The sequence below is a fragment of the Madurella fahalii genome, assembly GCF_045866475.1.
Source record: "Madurella fahalii IFM 68171 DNA, scaffold_3, whole genome shotgun sequence".
NCBI classification, from domain to species: Eukaryota; Fungi; Ascomycota; class Sordariomycetes; order Sordariales; genus Madurella; species Madurella fahalii.
Genome location: NW_027263973.1, coordinates 4,609,579 through 4,631,109, shown reverse-complemented (window position 1 = coordinate 4,631,109; position 21,531 = coordinate 4,609,579). Strand labels below are relative to the sequence as shown.

Sequence of the window (21,531 nt, the reverse complement as noted above, 5' to 3'; positions counted from 1 at the left end):
ATCAAAGCTGTAATAGGCAACCCCTTTACGCCGTGTGACCAGCTTGATCTGCGGTTTCGGAGCGATAAGTAGCGTCACTAGCAATATGACTAGAACAGGCCGTTTTTCTTGCTTCTCGCTGCTACCACAGTAATAACTGGGTAGTCTCGCCGTGTCAGCTATATTCAGTACTTACATCCACGGGGAGCGGCTCGTGATCGACTCGGGAACCTCTGTCCTAAAGTCCGGATGCCCCGGCCGAGTCGGACAAACCCCGTTGTCCCTCTCGCAATCCACGCGCATCCCCACGCACGGCACACAATGCGGCAGCTGATCCCCATAGAGACACGGTTTTGCGAGTGGGTCGAACGCTATATCATCCCCGCGCCAGCACAGCCGTCCCATATAGTCCCGGTCCCCCCGGTGGGGACCGGCAAAGCAGTACCAATGCCCGGCATCGCCCTCGTTCCCCCGCCACTGGCACTGCTGGTTTGCGCATCCCGTTCCCCACCCGTTTGCCTCACATGCCGGATCGGGCTTCCAGTCGACGTCCAGCACGCAGTCGCCGCACCCTGGGAAATCCGTAAATGAGTATCCCGGCCGCAGGTGCGAGGGCGCCGGTGTGTGCACGTAGAAGGTGTCAAATTGCGTGGTGGTTGCCATGATGGTGCGTACAAGGTGGGACGAGCCACTCCTTATGTATATGGTGTTGGTCGCCGTCGTGATGGCTGTCTGCACGATGGTCTCGGGGTAGCTTGTCGGCCGGGAGGGATGTGGTTCCAATGTGGTGATATCGTATGTGACCATGGTCCATTCCGGGGGTGGAAGATTCCATGGGTTTAACGGGGGGACTCTGAAGGTGGCCTTTGAGGTGAAAGTGCTGGTTACGGGATACTCGACACTTTGTTCATGTTGTCGGTGTAGTGGCTGGGTTGTGACCGACAGAGGTACTTGGGATTGCTGTCGCCGAGGAGCGACTGAGCTGCGCGTAGCTGAGCTGACCGAGGCGCCGACGACGCCAACGACCCCGAAAAAGACCAGAAGCTTCATGCTAAGATAGCGATCCAACAAAAGAACTGAGGGACCAGAAACCAGTCTGTCGTGACCGTGTCTGTGAGGCGTGGTCACAATCGACAAATCTCGGCTTGTAACAACGGGGAGGACGAACACAGCAGGCAGGCCGGCCGGTTAATTACCTGACGTTGGTGAGGGCTTATCGCGGGGTCCTCCTGTAGCTGCAACGGGTAATGCAAAATTACCTAAGACAAGATACCTAATAATTCAGGGCAAAAAAACCCCAATGCATTTTTTTTTTTTTTCGACTCGTGGTCCGTAGTAGACATTTGGATATTACGTCCAAGGGATCACCATTAATTAACCGATCGTTATTAACCACCAATCTAATACCTCTGACAACTACGAGCGTCGCATCGCTGCTCTTCAGCCTAAAGGACACAGAAACATGGTTCGCAACCTGCCTGATGACTTCCAACGAAATTATGTGACCAGCCGGCCACTGCGGCCAGCGCCGGTAGCGTCCAGTGCCACATTGAAGGGCGTCGTCCATGGGCACATGGAGCCTGACGGCGACCTGGCTACCTTGATAGTGATTGAGACTCGAATCTCGTCCGACAGAACGACAAGTCGCATACGAGGCGTCCAGATCACGGCGGTCTTTGCTGCGGTAGGGAGCGATCCAACGAGGGATCCCGAGGTGTGCGCCGTCGCGCCAGATGAAAAGCAGTTACTGGTATGTGTCCGCTCCATCACATTCAACCACATCCGCTGAGTCCATCAGGGGAGGGACCCATCGGGGGTTTATATCCCCCTATCCGGTAACAGCTACTGTGAAACTCGACAGTATGGAAGAGACAACGCTGCCGTCTGGCGGGTGTACGAGAGTGAGCAGAAGAAAGATGGCATCCCCGGGCTCCTCCGTACTGCGATCCTGCTTCGTCGCGAGGACAACGGCAAGTATCAAATGACGCTTCGAATGAAAATAGAGTTGTCGCGACCCTCCTTCCAGAGCGCTCTCGAACGGCAACAGGGAATTACGGGCGTCACGGACCACCCTATCATATTGGATCCAAGGCGCAACATCCAGCGTTGGAGACTTGATGGCGTGGACCCGGCCAACTTAGCACGCGTTGATCTGCATAGTCTTGTCACAATCCAGACCGCTGACTTGGAGCAAGTCCAACAAGCCCAAGAGGCGACGATGCAAACCGAGGCAGCCGTAGAAGCAGTCATCGACGATGTGATGAAAGAACAACCCAGGAAGGAAGCGGTCCTCGAACAGCCACAAGAGATCTCGGAGGAACAAGGGCTTTATGCCGAACTCTGGAATTTGGCACGGGGGGCCAAGGCGGCGTCGACTGCGCACGCTCCGGTCGTGGCGTTTCAACCATGGCCGCGAGAGCCGGACCGCGCTCTATTGGAGGAATACTTCCCCTGGATCAACGATCCCGATTCTTTTCCATTGCTGGTACAGGCAACCGATCCAGCAAGGCGATTTTGGCATTAGCTGACTACGATTTAAAGGGAGAAGAAGCAACCGAAGGGAACATAAGCGCTTCTAGAGAAGGCCAAGGCAGAAGATTCTCTATGTTGTTAGTGCACCGCGTGGATGCATCAAGACGAAATCGGGGATCTAAATCTCTCCCAGGGGACGCAAATCCAGAACTGTCGGTTGCAAGAACACACGAGAGCTGGATGAGTTATTCAACGGGACCATGTTGCGCACCGTCGTCGATTTCTTTGGCTTGCCGGCGGACTACCTGATCCTTCGGCGCCACAACGGCGGCATCTGCCAGCGAAATCCGTCCGACAACGGCCGCTTCTTCGGTATGATACAGCCCACTCTTTTCGCTGATTCCCTACCTTGTCCAAATAACCACCCAAATACGTACTCACTGTTTCAAGCCTATCTCTACCAGACACCGTTCTACAACGAGGGCTTCTGGTCTCTGATCCTGATCACCGATGACAAGCCCACCAAGGGCGCCGCAGTCATCTACACGGACGCTACTATCACTATCGCCAGCCTTCAGAAGCAGGTGCCTGACACCGCAGCACAGGGACTACATCCACTACTGCTCCTCCTGAGCCTCTTTGAAAATCACGTCCGCGAAACCGCAACAAAGTTCGAGCAGGTCGTGCAGCAGATCGAAAAGGCCGATGCGGATCTGTTGACGCAACTGAAGATGGCCAACGACCCCAAGCAGCGCGACAAGGCGTCTAACTTTGGCCCGCTGGGTCAAAGCCTGCATGAGGCGCGGATGAACCTCGTCGAGCTGACGCGGCGACGTGCGTTTGAGAAGCAGATCGCCGAGACGCTGCAGGACGACTTGAAAGGCGAGCCCGCCCTGTTCACGCGCGTGAACATGTACACCAGCCTGTCGCAGAGCCACGAGCCCGACATTCAAAGCCTTCCGCAGCGCATCGATAGTCAGAGAACGGTGGTAAGTGACCCCCGTACTGCCCACGGTCTCTACCATTCATTTGATTCACCGTGACACAACTGGGACCTATGTATTTCCTGTTGTCATCACTATTGATCAGTAACTTTTCCTCTATGTTTGGGGCCGCTAAAACCGTGCATATTTCAACAGCTCTACAGTCTTATCGCCCAGCAAGACGCACGGCTGCAGTATCACCTTGCAAGCGAATCTATCAAAGACTCCAAGGCCATGAAGACCTTGTCCATCATCACCATCCTGTTCCTGCCCGGCGCCTTCGTCGCCACCCTGTTCTCCACCGACATGTTCGAGTTCGGCGAGGGCCGGGGAGTGCAAATCTCTTTTGCCATAGTGGTGCCGCTGACGGTAGTCATAATGGCAGCGTGGGCCTGGTGGATATGGAAGACGCCTTATGGGCGGACATCGATTTGAAATAGTGACGTGCAGGGAGTTGATGCGGTTAAGGCGGAGAAGTTGGCGTAAGGGGACAAAATCGAATGGCGAACCTCGATAAATTGCTTGCCCCTGTCGAGTTGGATTCCATATCATCGTATTGGTGGGACCTTCGCATAGATATTAAATTTAGTCGGCTTGAAGCACTTCTACTATAATTATCATAGGCAACTTTGAACTTAACGCCACGATTACATCGTATCTTACCAATCAGTAATTCAAGACACCTGAAAGATTGAACTGTGCTGGGTTCGTGTAGCTAGCTCTAGCCTATCACCAGATCAATCAGTCTGGATCGGGTTTGGGCAACGCGCAACAGGGTCCGGGAAGTAATTAACGAAAGTAGTGGGTAAGCAGCTGCAGCAGCTAGCAACGCTGAAACACTCGCTCGGTCTCGCCGAGGAGGAGGAATGCTGCAGTCTGCCGATGGTCCACAGCAGATGAGGATCATAACTGGTGCCGCGAATGAGCTGAAGATGTTGGACAAGCACGCAACCGAGCTGTCCAAACGGCCGGGTATGCAAGTTGTGCACGCGCTCAGGTCCGGCAACAAGGAGGACAGTGAATTGCAAAGGATTCTCGACCATCTCGAGACAAACCTCCCTCTACGAGTATAAGGTTAATCACAGCAGTCTACGGAAGCACAAAACTACGTTTATAAGCAAAGCGACCGAATTGCGCGAGTGTAAGGAGTGTAAAGGGTGGATATCGTATTCCTAAGGCATAATATGAGCAGGTTGATGAAGCAGGCATTGACTAATGCGCACAATACTCGGAATTGTAGTGTCCGAGTGCTACATCAATGAAGGGTATTGGGTCGGAAAAGAACCATTTTTCCTTTTATATCCATTATTCAGCCTATAAACACGATGATAGCATTGAGAACATGGTGCGGGAATTCTAAGACTTGGCTTTTGGAGATTGTTGTTCTTCTTCTCTACGGAGCCAACCTCGCTACTAAGATTGTGCTCACCGCGCAAATTAGTCCTGCGGAGGGACAAAAGTCACAGCAGCAGTAATCAGTCCAGAGCAGCAATCACTCCCGAAAGCTTCCAGGCCCGATGTTCATATTAGGGAATGGAGTGCGTCGCACGGGAGTCTCCTGTGGTCATCCCAGGTTTGGCCCTTGAGCAACACGTCTAATGGACCTCCAAACACTGTTGAAGCGCACGTCATCGCTGTCAAACTTGCACATCGATGAGTGGTTTCCGCCAATCATGACAGCTTCCTCATGTACAAGCTCCATAACGGCAGAGTGCCTCTCGACGACCTTAGATGAATACATCAGCCACTTTCTCTCTTCTTGTTGGGGAGGGAAAGGGATCTGGGCAACCAGATGGGAGAGATAAAGCACTCCAGGATTGTAGAAAACACATACCACCCTTCCTAACCCACTGAACTTGTCCTCCTCCACAAAACTGGTGATAGCGTACTTTGTGGCGATCGAGCGGAAGTCCTCGGAGATATCCATGAGATCCCGCGAGTTTGGCTTCAGTGCCCGAAGGAAAGACGTCTTTGGCTTTGTGCCGAACGCCGACAAGGTGATGCCTGCGACCATGTTCGCCCACTTGGCGGCATCCGCACCGCGGTGCGGCGTCCCAAAGAAGACGATGCCTCTGGTGGACTCGGCAATCTCCCCGTAGCTGCCTCTCTCGTTGTTTGCAATCCTCAAAGCCTAAGATAGCGGTCAGCATTGGAAACAGTCCGGTCCACATTCGTATTTATAGCTACTGATGGGTTTTTTAGACAGACGGTGCCGGACCTGCTTGATGATAATCCCTCCCAAGCTGTGCGCGACAAACACTATCGGACGCCTACTGTCACCATCATCCTCGCGCTTATCCCGCAACTGCGAGAGGAGAATGCGAGCGACTTCTCGGATTCCAGCGATGGAGATGTTGTTCAGGACACTAGCGTTATACCCAAAGGTCATCACCCGGGTGTTTGGTAGTTTGTACGGTAGGAGCTCATTGAGCCAAGTCGTCTTCGTTCCTGTCGGGGACTCACTGGTCCAGCTGCGAATACAGTCGCCATTTAAGCCATGGACGGCAACAACACTGTGTGGCTCGGCGCTTTGGTTAATGCCACTGCAGCTGTGTAGAACGTTGTAGCAGAAATAGGCGTACTCTAGCGTTGGCTTCCCATGCTCTTGTTCCCACTCAGGTGACGGTGGCGGTAGCGTAAATAGGCCGAGGTTCTTCTTGTCGTAGTGGCGATGACTCCCGGAAGGCATCTTATCACAAAGGATGTAAAGCGTGCAGCTGCCCCTCGAGTACCCAAGGAATTTGCTGCAATAAGCGAGGCACGCTGCCTGAGACCACTCGCGAAGACTTTCTTCTTTGTTTCCCCCCTTTCTTTTGGGGCTTCCGAAAAAGAACGGAAGGAGAATTAAACATCCCCTTGAAGACACCAAGAGCCACGACAGGTTGAGCATCAGGGTGTTGCGCTGTTGGGCAGTGAGGTTGGCGCTGTTGGGCAGTAATACTGGCGCTGCCATCTACGCCCCACCCAGACACCTGGGAGTCTGTTTACCAACCAGAATTGTTCCATAGCACTTGTACCTGAATGCTCAACAAACCTGTTTGTCCTCGTGAGTACCCAAAAGATAACAAATTGCGCCGCGAAAGGGCAGAGTGAGTCACACGTTCCGAGGTTCTGTGCAGAAGCATATCTGCCCCAAAATCCGCCCAACCAGGGCAGCACACAACTGTCAAACCCTGGCAGTGCCATGAAGAGCAGATAAGGAACCAAAAATCCGGCCCGGTCACGCTCTTGCGTGTTCAAACTCTAGCTACGTTCATCGACGACCAACTTTGTAAACCCCACTGCCACACGCCGCTCACTAGACACCAGTTTCGCGTATCCTTCACCTGTTTTTGGTTTAACCCCACAGTTAGGCTGTGTGAAGTCTTGCCTACAATCTGCGCTGGATATGCTCTTCAAGAAGAGCCTCGTGCTGGAGACCATCTACGACCCTGATCATGTTGGCAGGGGCCCCGCCACGCTCGAGTAAGCGGCTGTGTTGCAATCATGCACATTGCTCTCCTCCGCCCCTTGTCATACCTTCCCTCCTCACTGACACCCATTTTACGCCACCGACAGCCTTGTTCTAGTGCATGGTCTAAATGGCGATCGCATCAAGACATGGATGCACGAGGGGAGCAAGGTTTTCTGGCCTAGGGATCTACTGCCCAAGCAGCAGCCGCTGACCCGTGTCTTGTCTTTTGGCTTTAATGCCGACATATACGGAAACACCTCTACTGCCGGGATCCGTGGCAACGCCAGAGCCCTGCTTTCACGGCTCTGCGATGAGCGCGAGGATCTTGACGGGTCCGACAATGGGAGGCCCATTGTCTTTGTGGCGCATAGCCTCGGCGGGCTCATTGTGAAGCAGGCGTTGCGGTTCGCGAACAACGAGCCCAACTACCAGTCGATTGCGGGGGCCACTCGGGGTCTTGTAAGTTCAGTCTCCTTCTTTCTCGCCCAATGCACTACTAATCAATGAGCGAACAAAACGATAGCTGCTCTACGGTACTCCTCACGCGGGCTCTGACCGGGACCGCTGGCTATCCATTGCCAAGGGCCTTGGGGGCCTGATGCCGATCTGGAAAGGCGGAGCGTCCGCTCTCGTGGAAGCCATGACGAGCAACTCCTCCGACATCGCCGACATTTGCGAGGACTTCCGGCATCTGTCGTGCCGCTATGCAATTGTGAGCTTCTACGAGACGCGCGCCTGGCCAGGCACGGGCAAGCCTATCGTCGACAAGATGAGCTCCCTTATGCATCTCGACCACGAAGATCAGGTCCCGCTCGAGGCGAACCATGTAGAGCTCTGTCGCTTTGAGAGCGAGGACGACGAGGGTTTCAAGCGCACCGTTAAGCGCATTACTAGGGCGGCTAGGGGAATGCCCAATCCAATGCAGACGAATCGCTGGGGAGGTCAGGTGGTAAATCAGTATGTGTGGGTGAATGCTGGCGGAAGAAAGCAAGGTTGAACACTTTCTGTAGTGCTTGTACTACGAATTCTACTCGAGATACCTCAGTTGGTTTGTTTATGTCAGACTGTCCATCATATAAGTGGCCGAGAAACGTAACAATGAATGATATAATGCCCAAGCTCCACTACCGCGCGTCCTCTGGCGGACCGTAATGCTTGCTAATATTGTTCAAGTTGGATGTGAATACCCCCCGATATTAAGCACTCAATCGCGTACCGAGTGTATATCTGGTAGCTTCTAGGTCTTACCGCAGGGCTCGCTTAACCTACATTCTTTACCTAAAGTAGTTTGGACAATCCTGTAATTTGATAGACCATCATCACAGCTGTGCAGACGATTCAAGTGAATGAGGGGAAGCCGGCATGACTAGGTGAAATTGGTTTATTGACGAAATAAAAAGAAGGTAAATGAATGACAGGGAGTAGACCATGACGAGATCTAATCCAGAATGAAAATCAAACAAAAAAAGCCACGGGAAAGTGTCGAATGTGGAGGTTAACACTAATGCTGCTACCTAGGCACTGCCGGCCTCAACGGCCCCACGCTTGAGAGAGAGCCGCCCAGCCCTTACCACCACTGGCCGTGACTTACTACAGATCATCATCGTCCTGGTCAGCGGCCATCATCGCCAGCAATTTGTTATTGGCCGCCAGCTTATCGACTAGCCGCGCTAGCGATTTGCTCGGCTCGCCTAACGAAGCCGCCAGCATCTCGTACTTGTCCTCCCAGTCCCTGAGCAACTCATTCTTTTCCCTGAGCAGCTCATTCTTTTCCCTGAGCAACTCATTACTTTCCCAAAGCGCCTGGTCGGACTTATCCACTTCCTCCATCAGTTTCCTGTTCTCCTCGCCCTGAGCTTCGCATTTCGCCTCGAGCTCCCTGTTATCAACCACCATCTTCTCCAGGCGGGCCTCGACGTTCTTCAGCTCGGCGCCCGTCGCCCTGACTCTTTCCTCCAGGGCCTGCTTCTCGCTGGTCATCTTGCGGAGACCGTCCTCAAGGGTCTTCTTGTCGCCGCCGAGCATCTTGAGGCTTGCCTCGAGATCCTTCTTCTCACCAGCCGTCTTCTTGACCATGTCCTCAAGTCCCTTCTTTTCGCCCGTCAGCTTCCGGACCGCTTCGTCAAGCGTCGTCTTCTCGTTGCCAAGCCGCTTGACGTTCTCTTCGAGTCCTTTCTTGTCGCTGTTCGCCCTCTTGAGACCGTCCTCGAGCCCCATGCGTTCGGCCTCGAGCCTGTTCAGGTCCGCCTGCAGGGCCTTGTTCTGGCCGTCGAGCTGCGTGACGAATCCTTGGAGCTCCTTCCTCTCGTCGGCAAGCTTTGTGGCTGCCGTCTCGAACCGCGTCTTCTCCTCCTCCAGCGTCCGGTTCAGTTTCTGCAGTGATTGGTTGTCGGCTTCAAGTTTGGTGGTCTGGCTCTGCAGCGCCCGTTTGTCATCGGTCAGCCGGCCGATCTCCGACTGCAACGTTTTGTGCTCATCGCCAGCCGCCTGGACCTGCGCCTCGAGTGTGCCGATGCGTTCCTCCAACTCGCGCTGCTCTTCTCGTGTTCGGCGGCAATTGCCGCCTGCTTCTTCTTCATGCGATCAAACTTCTGCTTGGCCAGGTCACCGAGGTCGAAGTTGCGCTGCGCCTCGACCTCGAGCCGGCTGATCTCGCCGCGCGTTGGTGCCAGCCGCACGTCTTTATCGTCTCCCGACGGCGGTGGTGAGAGCGGCCGCTCCCCTCCAGGGAAGACCGTCCTATTGTACTGAGATTGGGGGGCGTCTCCGTTGGAGAGGCCCATCGTGCTGAATGGCGACCGCGGCCTCTCCGCGCCGTTCATGTTCGTCCGGATGAACTCATCTATCCCGCTCCCGCCCGGGCGGAAGGGCTTGACAGAATGCACAGGCAGCGGAGGGGTGCTTGATGGCATAATGGGGTTGTCATCGGCTAGGTAGTTGGGAGATGATCTGACGACCTCTTGGGATCCCGTCTTGAGGGGTCGGGGCCGGTGTCTGAACATGGCTTCAGGAACAGAGGGATGATTAGATTAGGGTTATGTTTGTGGGCAGGATGGTACCGTCTCAATCGGCGCGCAGAAGTTGTCAAAAGTACGCCGTAAGTAGTGAAGACTTGACAATGGCGCAATACCAAAATGGGTAAAAAGAGCTGCGCGTTTCGTGACACAATGACAACTGCAGTGAAGGGATATCGATGGCCATATAGAGACCCTTCATATAGATGCGCATCATCATGGCTCTCCTTCTTGTGATGGGCGATGGATTGGATGGACAGAGTGGCAGACAAGACAGCTCATCCATGGCTACGGCACCTTACGCTGTTGCAACCCGACGTTGTCCCATCAAAGATGATTTGGCATTCCCGGTCCCGTGAACAAGCCCGGATGTCCTGAATTGGAAGCTACCGTCGAAGCCCGATGAATGAAAGGAGCCGCAAGTGTGGTTAGGCACAGCTCATTGCGGACACGAAGATTCTTCGGGGCACTGCCGCCCACATTATGCATGAGTACCCGAACGCTGCCAGCCACTCGCGATCCCCCTTCCCGACTCCGCCCCACTCCCCTCCCTTCTTTTCCCTCTTCGTTTCTTGTTGATGTAAGGGAACCCGTCGAATCATGGAGAAATACCGGCACCTGCCGCGGCGCAGCACAATGCTTGCACAAGCCCCGTTGAACAACCTGAGAGCGTTGGATCCGATTCCCGCTGAGAACTGCCTATGGTGACCGGACACGTTACTGCGGGCACTCGAGGTGCGCAGAGCCCGGTGGGAGCCCGGTCCGTGGCTAGGGCTGCCCAAGGAGAAAGACAGCTGTGGTGTAGCTCGCGAGGTGTCAAACGTGAATACTCGAGAACCAAGAATGAGAGGTCCGTAGTAGCGGCATGGAAATGAACTCAATTAAACTCGTTGGATGAGTGCCCTTTTCTGTGAATACCCAACGCTGATCTTTAGCTACCTGCCCGTTCGCTTCTCAAATTCCCTCAGCCTGCGCCGCAACTCCTTGATTGTTTCCTCCAGTTCAGCTTCCCTGGCGGTCTTTTTCATCAGTCGTAGAAGACTGGCCCCATCGTCCCCATCGTCGAGAGGGATACTGTGGTCTAGCTTTGCCCGGAGAGTCCCGACTTCCTCTTTGAGGTCCTGGTAGTCGTAATTCATTTCCCAGTGGAGCTGTTTCACCTGGTCGAGCTCGTCCTTCACTGCCTTCAGATTCATCGACTCCTCGGCATGTAACGCCTTTTCGTTGTCCAGTTCCTTCATCAGTTGGCGGTTCTTCTGGCGCTCCTCTTGTAGTTGAGCCTCCAACTGCTCGCGCCGATGGCGCTCCTCTTGAAGTTGTTCCAGAAGTTCGTTGTCCAGCTCCTCCTCTTCTCCTTGTTTCGTCTTCGGTCGAACATTTCCCTTCCTCCTCCCCATTTCCTTTGCTCTTCCGCGACCCCTGTCGGGATCCTCTCCGGCATGCCCACCTGCACCCCGACTACGATTCCGACGTTCCCGCAACAACTTCTTAATCAGGATCTCTTGGTTTTCGAGTCCGATGGTCAAGCCCTGACTCATATCCTGAAGTAGTCGCTCTACATCATCCGGCAGCGAGACGGGGGACGTAGAAGAGGCTCTGGTTGTTGACGCATGGGGTGAGTTCGTCCCGGTGCCGGACCTGCTCACCAGGTCTGCGTCATCGTTTCCAAAATCCGGGCCCGAAGCAGGGCTCACAACAATCTCTGGGTTCGATGGCCACCGCGTTTCGGAAATCGTAGCAGTAGAACCACCGAGCTGCAAGTCCGATGGGTTTCTCAGAGGGGAACGTGTACTCCGCCGTTGATCACGGCCCGACATCGAACTTGGTGGGGAATGCTCCATGGCGGTGACGGCTGCTGCAGAGCTATGAAAACAAGTTCAAACCGGAAAGACAATTGGGTAAAACGGCCGGGAAGGGCGGTCGGAAAGGGCGAAAGGGCGTAAGAAACGAGCAGAAAATTCAGTACTCAAAATAACAGTAGGTCTTCGGTAATTAAGAACTTGAAGAGACTCTCGATGGTTGGCTGCACACGTATACGGTATCTGGCGCGATTCCAGTTGAGGATCGACCACAAACTGCCTTGAATGTACAGGGCATCTGGTGAAAAGCAGCAGGGGTATGAAAATTTTGAGGCCGCCCGGAGCCCGGAAACGGGCGTCCGCATGAGATTGCGGCATGGACCACAGGTCGGACCGAAACGACCGTTTGCTCTGAACGGTCAGTATTTCATGGCCAGCAGCTGAGTGGTCGCGGGTCCGCCGAGGGGCAGAGCTAGCAATCTGTGGCTTGCATGGAGGCAGTTCGGCGATATCGGTGGGGCTTTGCAGCACGCTCCTGTGTCCGCCATGAGGCCTCACTCGTTTCCCTGCCTCAGTGACGGCCGTCGTCTCCCCTCCAACATTTATTCCACAGTCGCAAGCGAGAACGGGGGAAGAGGAGATAGAAATAACTTACTTTGTAATTACCCTAAAGAGGCGGCAAAAAGTCAGCGATGACGGCTAGGCTACACAAGCTCTATCCTTCCGAAATAGATGCGCCGGACTGTTCGACCGTTGAGTAATACCACAGCCCGACTCTCTTTATCTTCATCAATCCCTCCGGCCCGCCCTGGCCGCCCATTACACAAGGGGCCAAGTGCCGTGCTAACACCTCCGCGTTGCAGCATTGTTCTTGTCCACGGGCTGGACGGCCACTACGAAGATACGTGGAGAGCCAGGGATAAGAACGGCACTCTGTGGCCCTGCCATCGAGATTTCCTGCCCGCCTACCTCCCCAATTGCCGGGTACTCTCTTGGAGCTACAATGCAACCATCAACGGCCTGAGGAGAATACGAGACCATGCCTTGTCGCTCCTGGTGTCGCTCCGCGACATGCGCGAAGACGAGAATACCCCCTTACGGCCGCTGGTATTCGTCGGCCACAGCTCCGGTGGCGTCATTATAAAGCAGGTAAGAAACCGTCCATGCTCCATATCGGTCACTACCGTAGTTAGTAAATCCCATTGACCCGCGATTCTTAGGCGCTTCGACTCGCCTTCAACGATGCTGAGCGGTACGAGTTCATCGCCGGGTCGGTGTGTGGCGTCGTAGGGTCACCCCCAATCCAGATTGGCAGCAATATAATAACCGCTCTTCTCATTTCCCAGGTTTTTTTTGCTACTCCCCACTACGGCCAGGAACAGGACCACTGGCAGCAGTTTGTGTCAGACGTGATTACCTGCCGCCACGCCAGCGCTCTCGGCCCGTCCAGGAAAATGCGCGACGACATCAAGCGCCAGTCTGAATGGCTGTCAAATACAACCGAGGACTTTATGCCGCTTGTCATCCATCGCGGATTGAAAGTCATCAGTTTTGTCGAGGAACATGAGACAGAGAAGCTGGGCCGTGTGGTCAGTCTCCATTTCTAAGCTTGATACCGCGTTTTGCAACCCTCCTGCTTACTTAGTCACCTATCCCCCGCGGCATAGATCGTAGACAGGGACAAAGGCCGGCTCCATCATGATGGGGAAGAGTACGACATATTGAGTGGCGATCATCACGGAATCTGTCAGTTCGGCGAGGCAGACAGGGACCATTTCAAGAAGGTTGGGAGAATGCTGCAACGTCTAGTAGAGGCATCCCCTGTGACAAAACGTACGTTCCCGTCCGCCACGACCATCGCATTCGCACAAGCAACTGGACTAACCACTTGCGGAACCCTTAGAGGTCAGCGATCAACATCGTAAATTGCTCAATTCTCTCTGTCCGGAGAGATTCCACCGGTACCAACTGGGTTTCGTACCCACGCCAGGAACCTGCAGCTGGATCCAGGAGCAACCCGACTTCAACAAGTGGCGCAACCATCTCGCCGGCAGCACCCGGCTATGGATCGACGGGGAGCTGGCATGTGGCAAAACATACCTAGCCAGATACATCACAGCCAACACAGTCAGGGATGCGAGAACAGAAGTACTCCAATGTTTCCTCAATGGTTCCCTTCCGGACCGCAACACCTGCGTTGCCATTTTACGATCGACCATTCATCAAGTATTCAAGGCACACCCCGTCTTAATCAACAAATTTGCCGCCGACAAGCTCGACGAGGCCGCGAATGCCGACAAGGTTGCCGACATTTGGACCTTGGATGAGCTTAGTACGCTATGGGTCCGAATAATCCCCGAACTGGTGTGCGCGGAGAGGAGGCGGGTAGTGGTCGTTATCGACGGGTTCGATGAGATTGGCGACGGCGAGCAGGACTACTTTCTCACCTTGTTCGAGCAATGCGATAGCAATGTGAGGTCCAGTTGGCACGCGGCGTCCGGTTCCTTGCATCTGCTTATACTGTCTCGGCCCTGTGCAAGTTTGGAGAACTACAAGCACAAGTTCCTGCGATACACAATCATGGCTAAGGACACTTCAAAGGATATGCTTATTACGGTTAAGAAAAAGCTTGATGTGTTTGCCGGCTACGCAAACTATCCGCCGGACTTCCGAAATATGGTGTGCAAAGAGCTCGTCAGAGGGGCCAACGGCGTGTATCTATGGGCCATGGTAATGGTGGCCGATCTTGAACACAGGCTGCCCACAAGAAGCGAACTGACCGAACAGCTTCAGAGCCTCCCAAGAACGCTAGCAGAGCTCTATGACTCGATCCTCGGGCGTATCAAGAGGAAATGGGGGGGTCACTACAACACAAAAGCTGTGTTCAGGTGGATTGCGTTTCGTCAGGAAACTCTCCGAGCCGAGGAGCTGAACATCGGTCTAGCAATGGCTAAGATCCGAGACAGACACCCAAATGCTGTCACAGAGCATGACCGGCTGCAGGACAATCTCATGCCCGCCGCGGCTACTAAGATGGTGCTGTACAAGCTGTGCGGCCAGCTCCTCAGGTTTTCCGGGGACGGGATCGAGCCCGTCCACAGCAGCCTCTCGCAGTATCTGACCACCCCAACAGAAGTGCTGAGGCGAGAGCACCCGGACTGGATTATTCCATTTCACCAAGATTTCTACCTGGCAACGGAGCAATCACACGTCATTCTCGGCAATATCTGTGTCGCATATTTAACCATGGAATATTTTGCCGACTCCGGGCCTCCGTTTGACCCGCGAGATGACGGCCCCGCGAGATGGGAAGACAAGATTCGCACTAGAGTCGATAGATATGCATTTGCCCGATACGCGGCCCTGTGTTGGTCAAAGCATTTAAGTGACGCAGGTTACCCATCTGTAACCCAGCACAACTCTTCGGCGGACATCACCCGCCAGCAAAGTTTGGAAGACAAGAACCAGCATCATACCATCTGTTGGACCGAAGTGTGGTGGTTGTTCAGGAGGTGGCCAAGGCTGCCGTATCCCGAGGATGTGAGTCGACTCAGGTTAGATGACATTCTCTTCCGACCACTCAGGAGCAAAGAAACCAAAGGGAAACCCCTGCCAGGCACACCAGGGACGGGGGCGCCAACGACGCCGCCGGCAGGTTGTGGGGTAGACACCGGAGAAGATTCCCTACCGACACCGCAGCCATCCGGCTCTGCGGGGTCGGGACAACCTCCGTCAGTTCCGGGGTCCGAACATGGCCAAGATGGGCAAGAACCGGAAAACAACTGGCCTACGAGAACATGTGCAGCCTCGATTCGACCCCCAACCGAATCTCCCAGTAGCGATGTGGACAAGGATGAGCCTGAGGTTCCACCGAACACAAGGGCCCTCATACCGGCCCCAGTGGAGGGCAGGGAGGTGGTGCCTTACCCAGCACCACCGCCTGGCAATCCCCACTCCGTAACCGGACATCCACAGCCTCAGAATGAGGGCGGCATTGAAATGGACAGCATACCTCGCCACACCCGCGGCCGACGACAGGCATCGCGCTCCCCAAGCCCAAAGCGTCGTGGTTGTTGTGGATCGTTATGGCATGCATTAGCCAACTTGTTTCTTTGTCGTTGTTGCTGGTCTTGACGGTGACGAGGGATTAAGGGGGTGGCAGGTCTGACGGCTTCCAAGATGTTACGAACTTCACAGCCTCCCGATCAAATTGGGTTTCTTTCCCTCTCCTATTTTTATAATCCTCGGTTCAGTACAATTCTATATACGTGTAGTTCATTTGAGTGCACAACTCATCCCGTTGTACAGTTTGGACGGTGTGGCAAGTTCTACTCTTATATAGTTCCACTATGATCAGAATCAAGTGCCGTTCTTGGCAGGCAAACAGAACCGTGATACCGCTCGCCCAAGGAATCATTGGCTGTCGTCGTCTCGGCAAAATCGCCTACTCTAATGGCATGCGAGGATGGTTATATCACTTGTGCCTAAACAACCTGGAAAGCACTTCAGCAGACCAAAACTGAAGCGGTCGCGGAGAATACGGAAAAAACTCCTTGAACATGCTAGCTTTGCGCAGCGACGGCTTGTTGGCAACGACGCCGCCACTTCGGCCGCAGTTGACTTCGATCAGTACTCCCCGCCTACACTCCTTACAGTGAGTACAATCATGATGTGGCTCACCAGCATATCTTTGGCATGGCTCGCCTTAGCCAGCTATACCCTCGCCCAAAAAGCTACAACTCTCGACTGGCTAGCCCGCGATGTCCGGCGAGTCGAGTCCGTCCGCGAGATCAAAGATGTGACGCGCACATTCTGCCAACTCGCCCAGTTCGGGCGCTGGGCCGACATGGCGTCCCTCTTCGCTGAAAATGGCGTTGTCCGCGTCGGCAACACTACAAGCGACAGCTTGGTCGCAAATGGACCGTCCGCTATCGAGTCCTGGCTTCGCACCGACCACGGCGAGATGGACGGTGTTCGGCCGGGGTCCTTGAGCACATGGCTTGCCGACCAGCCCGTAACTAGTCTCGCCGCGGACGGACTGACGGCAAAGGCTCGATGGCTAGTGTTGCGTTTGTTGGGGGATGGCGGTGGCGGTACCCGGATTCAAGGTGGTGTTTTTGAGAACGAGTACACCAGTGTGGAAGGGAGCTGGAAGATCTCGTTGCTGCACTACTATCCACAGTTTGATGGAGACTACGCCGAGGGATGGGGGAACACAGGGACGGGAAGCCGGACGTTACCCATCATCCCTTACCATTACACCCCAGACTCGGCCGGCATCCCCGTCCTGGCGCCGCAGACGGCTGATGAGCCCCCCGCGACGAAGTTCAGCGCGGAGGAACTCTCAGCGCGTATCGCCAGACTCAACGAGGAGGATGAAGTGCGGAACTTGCAGCACACGTACGGTTTCTACGTCGACCGCAGGATGTGGAGCGACGCAGCGGATCTCTTCGCCCAGGACGCAATAATCACCGCCGACGGGACCCGCTTCAACGGCAGCGTCCGCCAGGCCTTGGAGCGCATGGGGCCGGAGGGCCTAACCCGCGGCATCCTAAACGACCACAACCTGTTTGACACCATCGTGAACGTCGACGCTAACGGCCGCGAGGCCACGACCCGCGGCATCGAGCTTGGCATGATCGGTTCCACCGAAACCCGCGCTGCGACTTGGGAGTTCAACGTCTTCCTCAACCGCTTCGTCAAAGACCCCGACACCAACCTCTGGAAGATCCACTCCCTCAACACCACCCACCTTGTCGTGGCGAACTACAGCGCCGGCTGGGGAACAGGCGGCATCCGTCCACACCAGACCGCCCCCTCCCCGCCCCCCTTCCTACCTATCAGCCGGTCCTCCCTTCCAACCCCTAACCCCACCACAACCCCCTCCCGGGCCGCACCGTCCACCTCCCTGACCGAGCTCGCCCGCCGCCTGTCCCGCTCGGCAGCTTTCGACGGCGCGGAGAACATCTCGGGGGCCTACGGCTACTTCGCCGACGACATCCGGTGCCAGAGCTTCGCGGACCTGCACCACCCGCTCGGGCACAAGGAGTCGCCGGGGGTGGGGTGGTACCGGACGCCGGAGCGGATCGCGCAGGCGTGCCTGGCGCGGTACAGCACGTACGACCCGGCGCCGCTGCGGCCGCGGGTGCCGTTCCACTGGCGGCCGCAGCCAGTGGCGCTGGTGTCGCGCGACGGGCGGTCCGTGACGTACCGCGCGCGGCTGTTGCAGTGGGGCACGTCCAACGCCACGCGCGGCGGCTTCCCCGGCGTCGGCGGCTTCAACGGCGCCGTCTACCACGACCAGATGGCCCTCGAGGACCGCAACGGCACCCTGCTCTGGAAGCTGTGGGACCTCGCCATCGACGAGTTCTACTGGCAGTCGGTCAACTGGACCGCCGGCTGGGCTGCCGTCAACCCCAGGGACCCGTCCTCCCCCGCAAACAGCAGCCGCGTCGATCCGCTGCTCACCGAGTACCCGCCCGATCTGGCCCTGACCGATGATGCCATGGGCGAGAGGGAGGTCGGCCTGGCTGGGGGCAAGCCGCCGCTGACCGTGTGGCCCGACATACGGAGGATGTGGTGGGCGTTTCGGAACCCCGTGTCCGGGCGGCTGCCCGAGTGGTACTGGCCCGGGTGTGTGCCTTGTAAGGCGAGATCGAATTGGGCATTGTTAGAGAATGGGTACCAGGAGCCGCCTACGGGGCCGAGTTTGGTTAAGACGGTGAGGAACGGGACGGAGGTGACGGTTAGCGTTGCAGCCGGGCCGGAGGAACCAGTGGTGGGGGTTGTGGTGGTGATGGTGGAGAGCACGGGGGAGGTGGTGACCGAGGGGAAGCTGGATGGGGAAGAGAGTGTTACATTGGAGGTGCCCGAGGCCGGGAATGGAACAAGGACCCTAGTGGTAGTCTATGGGGGAAGTGAGCGGTTGAAACCGGGGCAAACTAGACTCATCTTCTAGGGAGCTCAAGATGTCGGGGTCAAACAGGTATGCGTTCCAGCAGGAGGTCGGGTTTGAAAAATAGGGATGTCTTTCTAAAACTATGAGGCTTGTTACAAGTATGCCATATATACATCTTGTGCGGGATAGTGGCAGGGAAGTACTTTCACACCCATCCCAGTAACGCTCTTTCTTCTCTTCTTCCCCGTTTTACGTTCCCGTGTTTCTACAGCGCCTGGATACATAGTCAGCAAAACAATAAGAGTTATGTACCTTAGCTTCCAACGATCTATTTCACTCTACCATAACAACCTAATATAAAAGACGAAACTAATCATTGAAAATTTCCTCTTTCGTAGATACACCTGTAATACCGCTGCTTTAACTTGCTTAGTAGATATGCCTGCCTAGATAGCAGGTGTGTATAGTATGCTAATTACGGCGCAGCTAGGGAGCCTCATTTCTACTACCCTCGGCTAGGAGTTACCGTGGACTAAAAATGGAACGAGATTTGCAGAGATGCTTTTCCGAACCCAGTTCAATCTATACGCTACGCGTTGTAAATTTAACCCCTCTTCTACTTACTCCAGATTCAAGACTCAATTAACACAATATCCCTTTTTAAATCTAGCCGGATTACAGTTACTTCTAGAGAAAAGACGCTTATGAGTAAAAGACTAGTACAATAAAGAATACTAGATTTAATGTGCATGATAAGCGAGCGATCTATTTTCTACTATCCCACCACATCTATCTTCAATTACACAACCACAACACTAGGAAATAATAATAACTGAATCAGAAACAGATGAATCAGATGATTCTGCAGCCTCTTTGCATGTGCGTGCATTATGCCCAGGCTTTCCGCACACGCTACAGCACCGAATCTTCGTACGAGACCCCCTTGCACTACCACCATTTTGTCGCGTTTCTTGGACCAACTGCTCACCTACTGCCTTCTGATCTAGTAGATCCTGTGCCTCCTGTACAGTAAGTGACCCTCCAAGCCATACACGTGTTTTTTGGCTCTCCGTCGCTTACTAAGCCCCTTATTAGCCTTTTGATGTACTGAGACCTCCGTACGCAGAAGAGTAACCTCATGCATTACAGCTATTATACCTTTAGCTAATCGGTCCACAGCAGCCAACTAGGTATTGAGAGCTACTATGATGGTTGGATATTCGATTTTTGATAAGCTCTGACTGTGAAGTGGCTTCTCGAGGGTTATATGGTGTTTGAGAGAGCCAAGGTAGTGCCGTGCCTGAGCTTGAGACTAGGGGTATTGGAGTCCGAATACGTATATCCAGCTTAGATATCACCCTTTCTGGATCGTACGGCATAAGCCCGGCTCTAGCAAATCCCCCTTAGATATTACTTTCTGTAATTAAAGTAAAAAACACCTCTCTGAATGTATAAAGAAACTCCAATTTACTGATGTATATGATGTTTATCTATATCAACTGCTTAATTTAGTAGCTATATACCTTTTTCAATAACTCAAAACAGCTAATATCTAATGGCTGGAGTATGTGTGAAGAGTGCGGAGGTATATAAAGTGTAATAATATTGTGCTCCTGGTAGTATATCTCGAATTCTTTGGAGTAGTAGCTATCGTGGCTGTTAAGGATTAGTAGCTGATATTTACCTTTCGTATAAGATACTATATACAAATCAAAGTGCCGAGTCCAATCTATACCTTTCTTATTAGTAGTCCAACTATTATTAGTTATTGTAATACACCAGGTAGCCAGAAGGTTATACTCTTGATACAAATTAGTAAAGTGATATTGCCTAGCTAAGATAATAAATAGTAGGATAGCCCAGCCTAAGACATTTACTTCTTAGATAACTGTAGCCCACTCTCGATTACCAAGCTAGGCTTATTTAGCCCTACTGCAGCTATTTGAGGTAGTAACTACTATAGAGGCGATAATAATGTCTATTATAAACCCAGTATTATCGAAGTTATACGAATCGTCGTCGAGAATACCATATTTGACCTTAATGTTGTATATGAGTACAAACCACTTGCGAATAACTTTTAGATCTTCGTATTTGACTCTCTGGTAGTTGTATTTACGTGTAAAATACATTCAAAGTTCTAGTTGGCGCTTGACGAAGTTATAAGTCTATCGTATACCAACAGGCGGTATATCACGTTTGCGTAGCAATTGGTTGGCCATATCTTCTATATACGCGAGCCAAGGATGAAATGCGTGTATATATAGCTCAATTATGTATTGAACATGTCAAAAAGGGTTGTGTCAAAAGGATCAGGAAGCTGGATCCTGGATCTGCAAAACACGAACCCGGATATAACGAGAGTCTCCGGACGAAAGTCAGGAGGACCCGTCGAATGATGCTGGATGATGTCACGATACAGGATAGATAAGAACCTTATAAGGAAACTCTCTCACACAGGGCACTTCTGATCCGTAAGGATCAGTCTCTATATAGTCAATGACAATAGAAGGCTGTTCGTGAAGCTATCGCCTACTGATCAAACCCTTTTCGGTACTGAGACATCGTAGTCCATCTCCCTCAACGTATTCCCAGAACAACCCCCTTTACAATTCTGATCCTTCTGTTCTACCGTTAGCCGAGATGGCACCTACGATAAGTACCTCTCGTGAGCTAGGAGTAGAGTCGAGTCCAGGGGAAAACACCCCCCAATTACCTATAAATCCTGTACGCCTTCATCAGTCGGAATCACCAGGATTTCGACCTCGCATATCTTCATATACCCTTTTGGACTCCCGGGTTCCGCGTTAAGCTCCTCACCATAATAACCTATTGGAATCAACCTGTCTTCGGATACAGCAACTGGAAGCGCTGAAACAACTGCGAGAACAAGAAGAGGGTTTGCTTCGGAAGCTAGGCATCTTACTAGGCG

The 21,531-nt window shown here is 53.7% G+C and overlaps 8 protein-coding genes across 8 annotated transcripts; 4 read left to right on the top strand and 4 right to left on the bottom strand.

The window, feature by feature from the left end:
- Positions 1-171: 171 nt before the first annotated feature.
- Positions 172-1,029, bottom strand: MFIFM68171_06749 (uncharacterized protein; the record flags this gene model as incomplete). Its single annotated transcript, XM_071062169.1, has 1 exon — positions 172-1,029. One exon carries the CDS (start codon positions 1,027-1,029, stop codon positions 172-174), a length of 858 nt encoding a protein of 285 aa, XP_070918270.1.
- A 412-nt stretch (positions 1,030-1,441) lies between these two features.
- On the top strand, positions 1,442-3,869 carry MFIFM68171_06748 (uncharacterized protein; the record flags this gene model as incomplete). The annotated part of the gene is made up of 6 exons (XM_071062168.1): positions 1,442-1,729; positions 1,778-2,464; positions 2,521-2,588; positions 2,645-2,823; positions 2,902-3,440; positions 3,591-3,869. 6 exons carry the CDS (start codon positions 1,442-1,444, stop codon positions 3,867-3,869), a joined length of 2,040 nt encoding a protein of 679 aa, XP_070918269.1.
- Positions 3,870-4,998: 1,129 nt separating this feature from the next.
- MFIFM68171_06747 (Alpha/Beta hydrolase protein) lies at positions 4,999-6,123 on the bottom strand (the record flags this gene model as incomplete). The annotated part of the gene is made up of 4 exons (XM_071062167.1): positions 4,999-5,160; positions 5,269-5,565; positions 5,653-5,947; positions 6,017-6,123. 4 exons carry the CDS (start codon positions 6,121-6,123, stop codon positions 4,999-5,001), a joined length of 861 nt encoding a protein of 286 aa, XP_070918268.1.
- A 699-nt stretch (positions 6,124-6,822) lies between these two features.
- On the top strand, positions 6,823-7,885 carry MFIFM68171_06746 (DUF676 domain-containing protein (Fragment); the record flags this gene model as incomplete). Its single annotated transcript, XM_071062166.1, has 3 exons — positions 6,823-6,899; positions 6,993-7,347; positions 7,412-7,885. 3 exons carry the CDS (start codon positions 6,823-6,825, stop codon positions 7,883-7,885), a joined length of 906 nt encoding a protein of 301 aa, XP_070918267.1.
- A 593-nt stretch (positions 7,886-8,478) lies between these two features.
- Positions 8,479-9,890, bottom strand: MFIFM68171_06745 (uncharacterized protein; the record flags this gene model as incomplete). The annotated part of the gene is made up of 2 exons (XM_071062165.1): positions 8,479-9,425; positions 9,497-9,890. 2 exons carry the CDS (start codon positions 9,888-9,890, stop codon positions 8,479-8,481), a joined length of 1,341 nt encoding a protein of 446 aa, XP_070918266.1.
- Positions 9,891-10,837: 947 nt separating this feature from the next.
- Positions 10,838-11,743, bottom strand: MFIFM68171_06744 (uncharacterized protein; the record flags this gene model as incomplete). The annotated part of the gene is made up of 1 exon (XM_071062164.1): positions 10,838-11,743. The coding sequence occupies one exon, from the start codon at positions 11,741-11,743 to the stop codon at positions 10,838-10,840; it is 906 nt and encodes a 301-aa protein (XP_070918265.1).
- Positions 11,744-12,393: 650 nt separating this feature from the next.
- MFIFM68171_06743 (uncharacterized protein) lies at positions 12,394-15,800 on the top strand (the record flags this gene model as incomplete). The annotated part of the gene is made up of 7 exons (XM_071062163.1): positions 12,394-12,458; positions 12,565-12,850; positions 12,922-12,987; positions 13,048-13,290; positions 13,369-13,534; positions 13,605-15,432; positions 15,683-15,800. 7 exons carry the CDS (start codon positions 12,394-12,396, stop codon positions 15,798-15,800), a joined length of 2,772 nt encoding a protein of 923 aa, XP_070918264.1.
- Positions 15,801-16,370: 570 nt separating this feature from the next.
- On the top strand, positions 16,371-18,659 carry MFIFM68171_06742 (Nuclear transport factor 2 family protein; the record flags this gene model as incomplete). The annotated part of the gene is made up of 1 exon (XM_071062162.1): positions 16,371-18,659. The coding sequence occupies one exon, from the start codon at positions 16,371-16,373 to the stop codon at positions 18,657-18,659; it is 2,289 nt and encodes a 762-aa protein (XP_070918263.1).
- Positions 18,660-21,531: the final 2,872 nt, after the last annotated feature.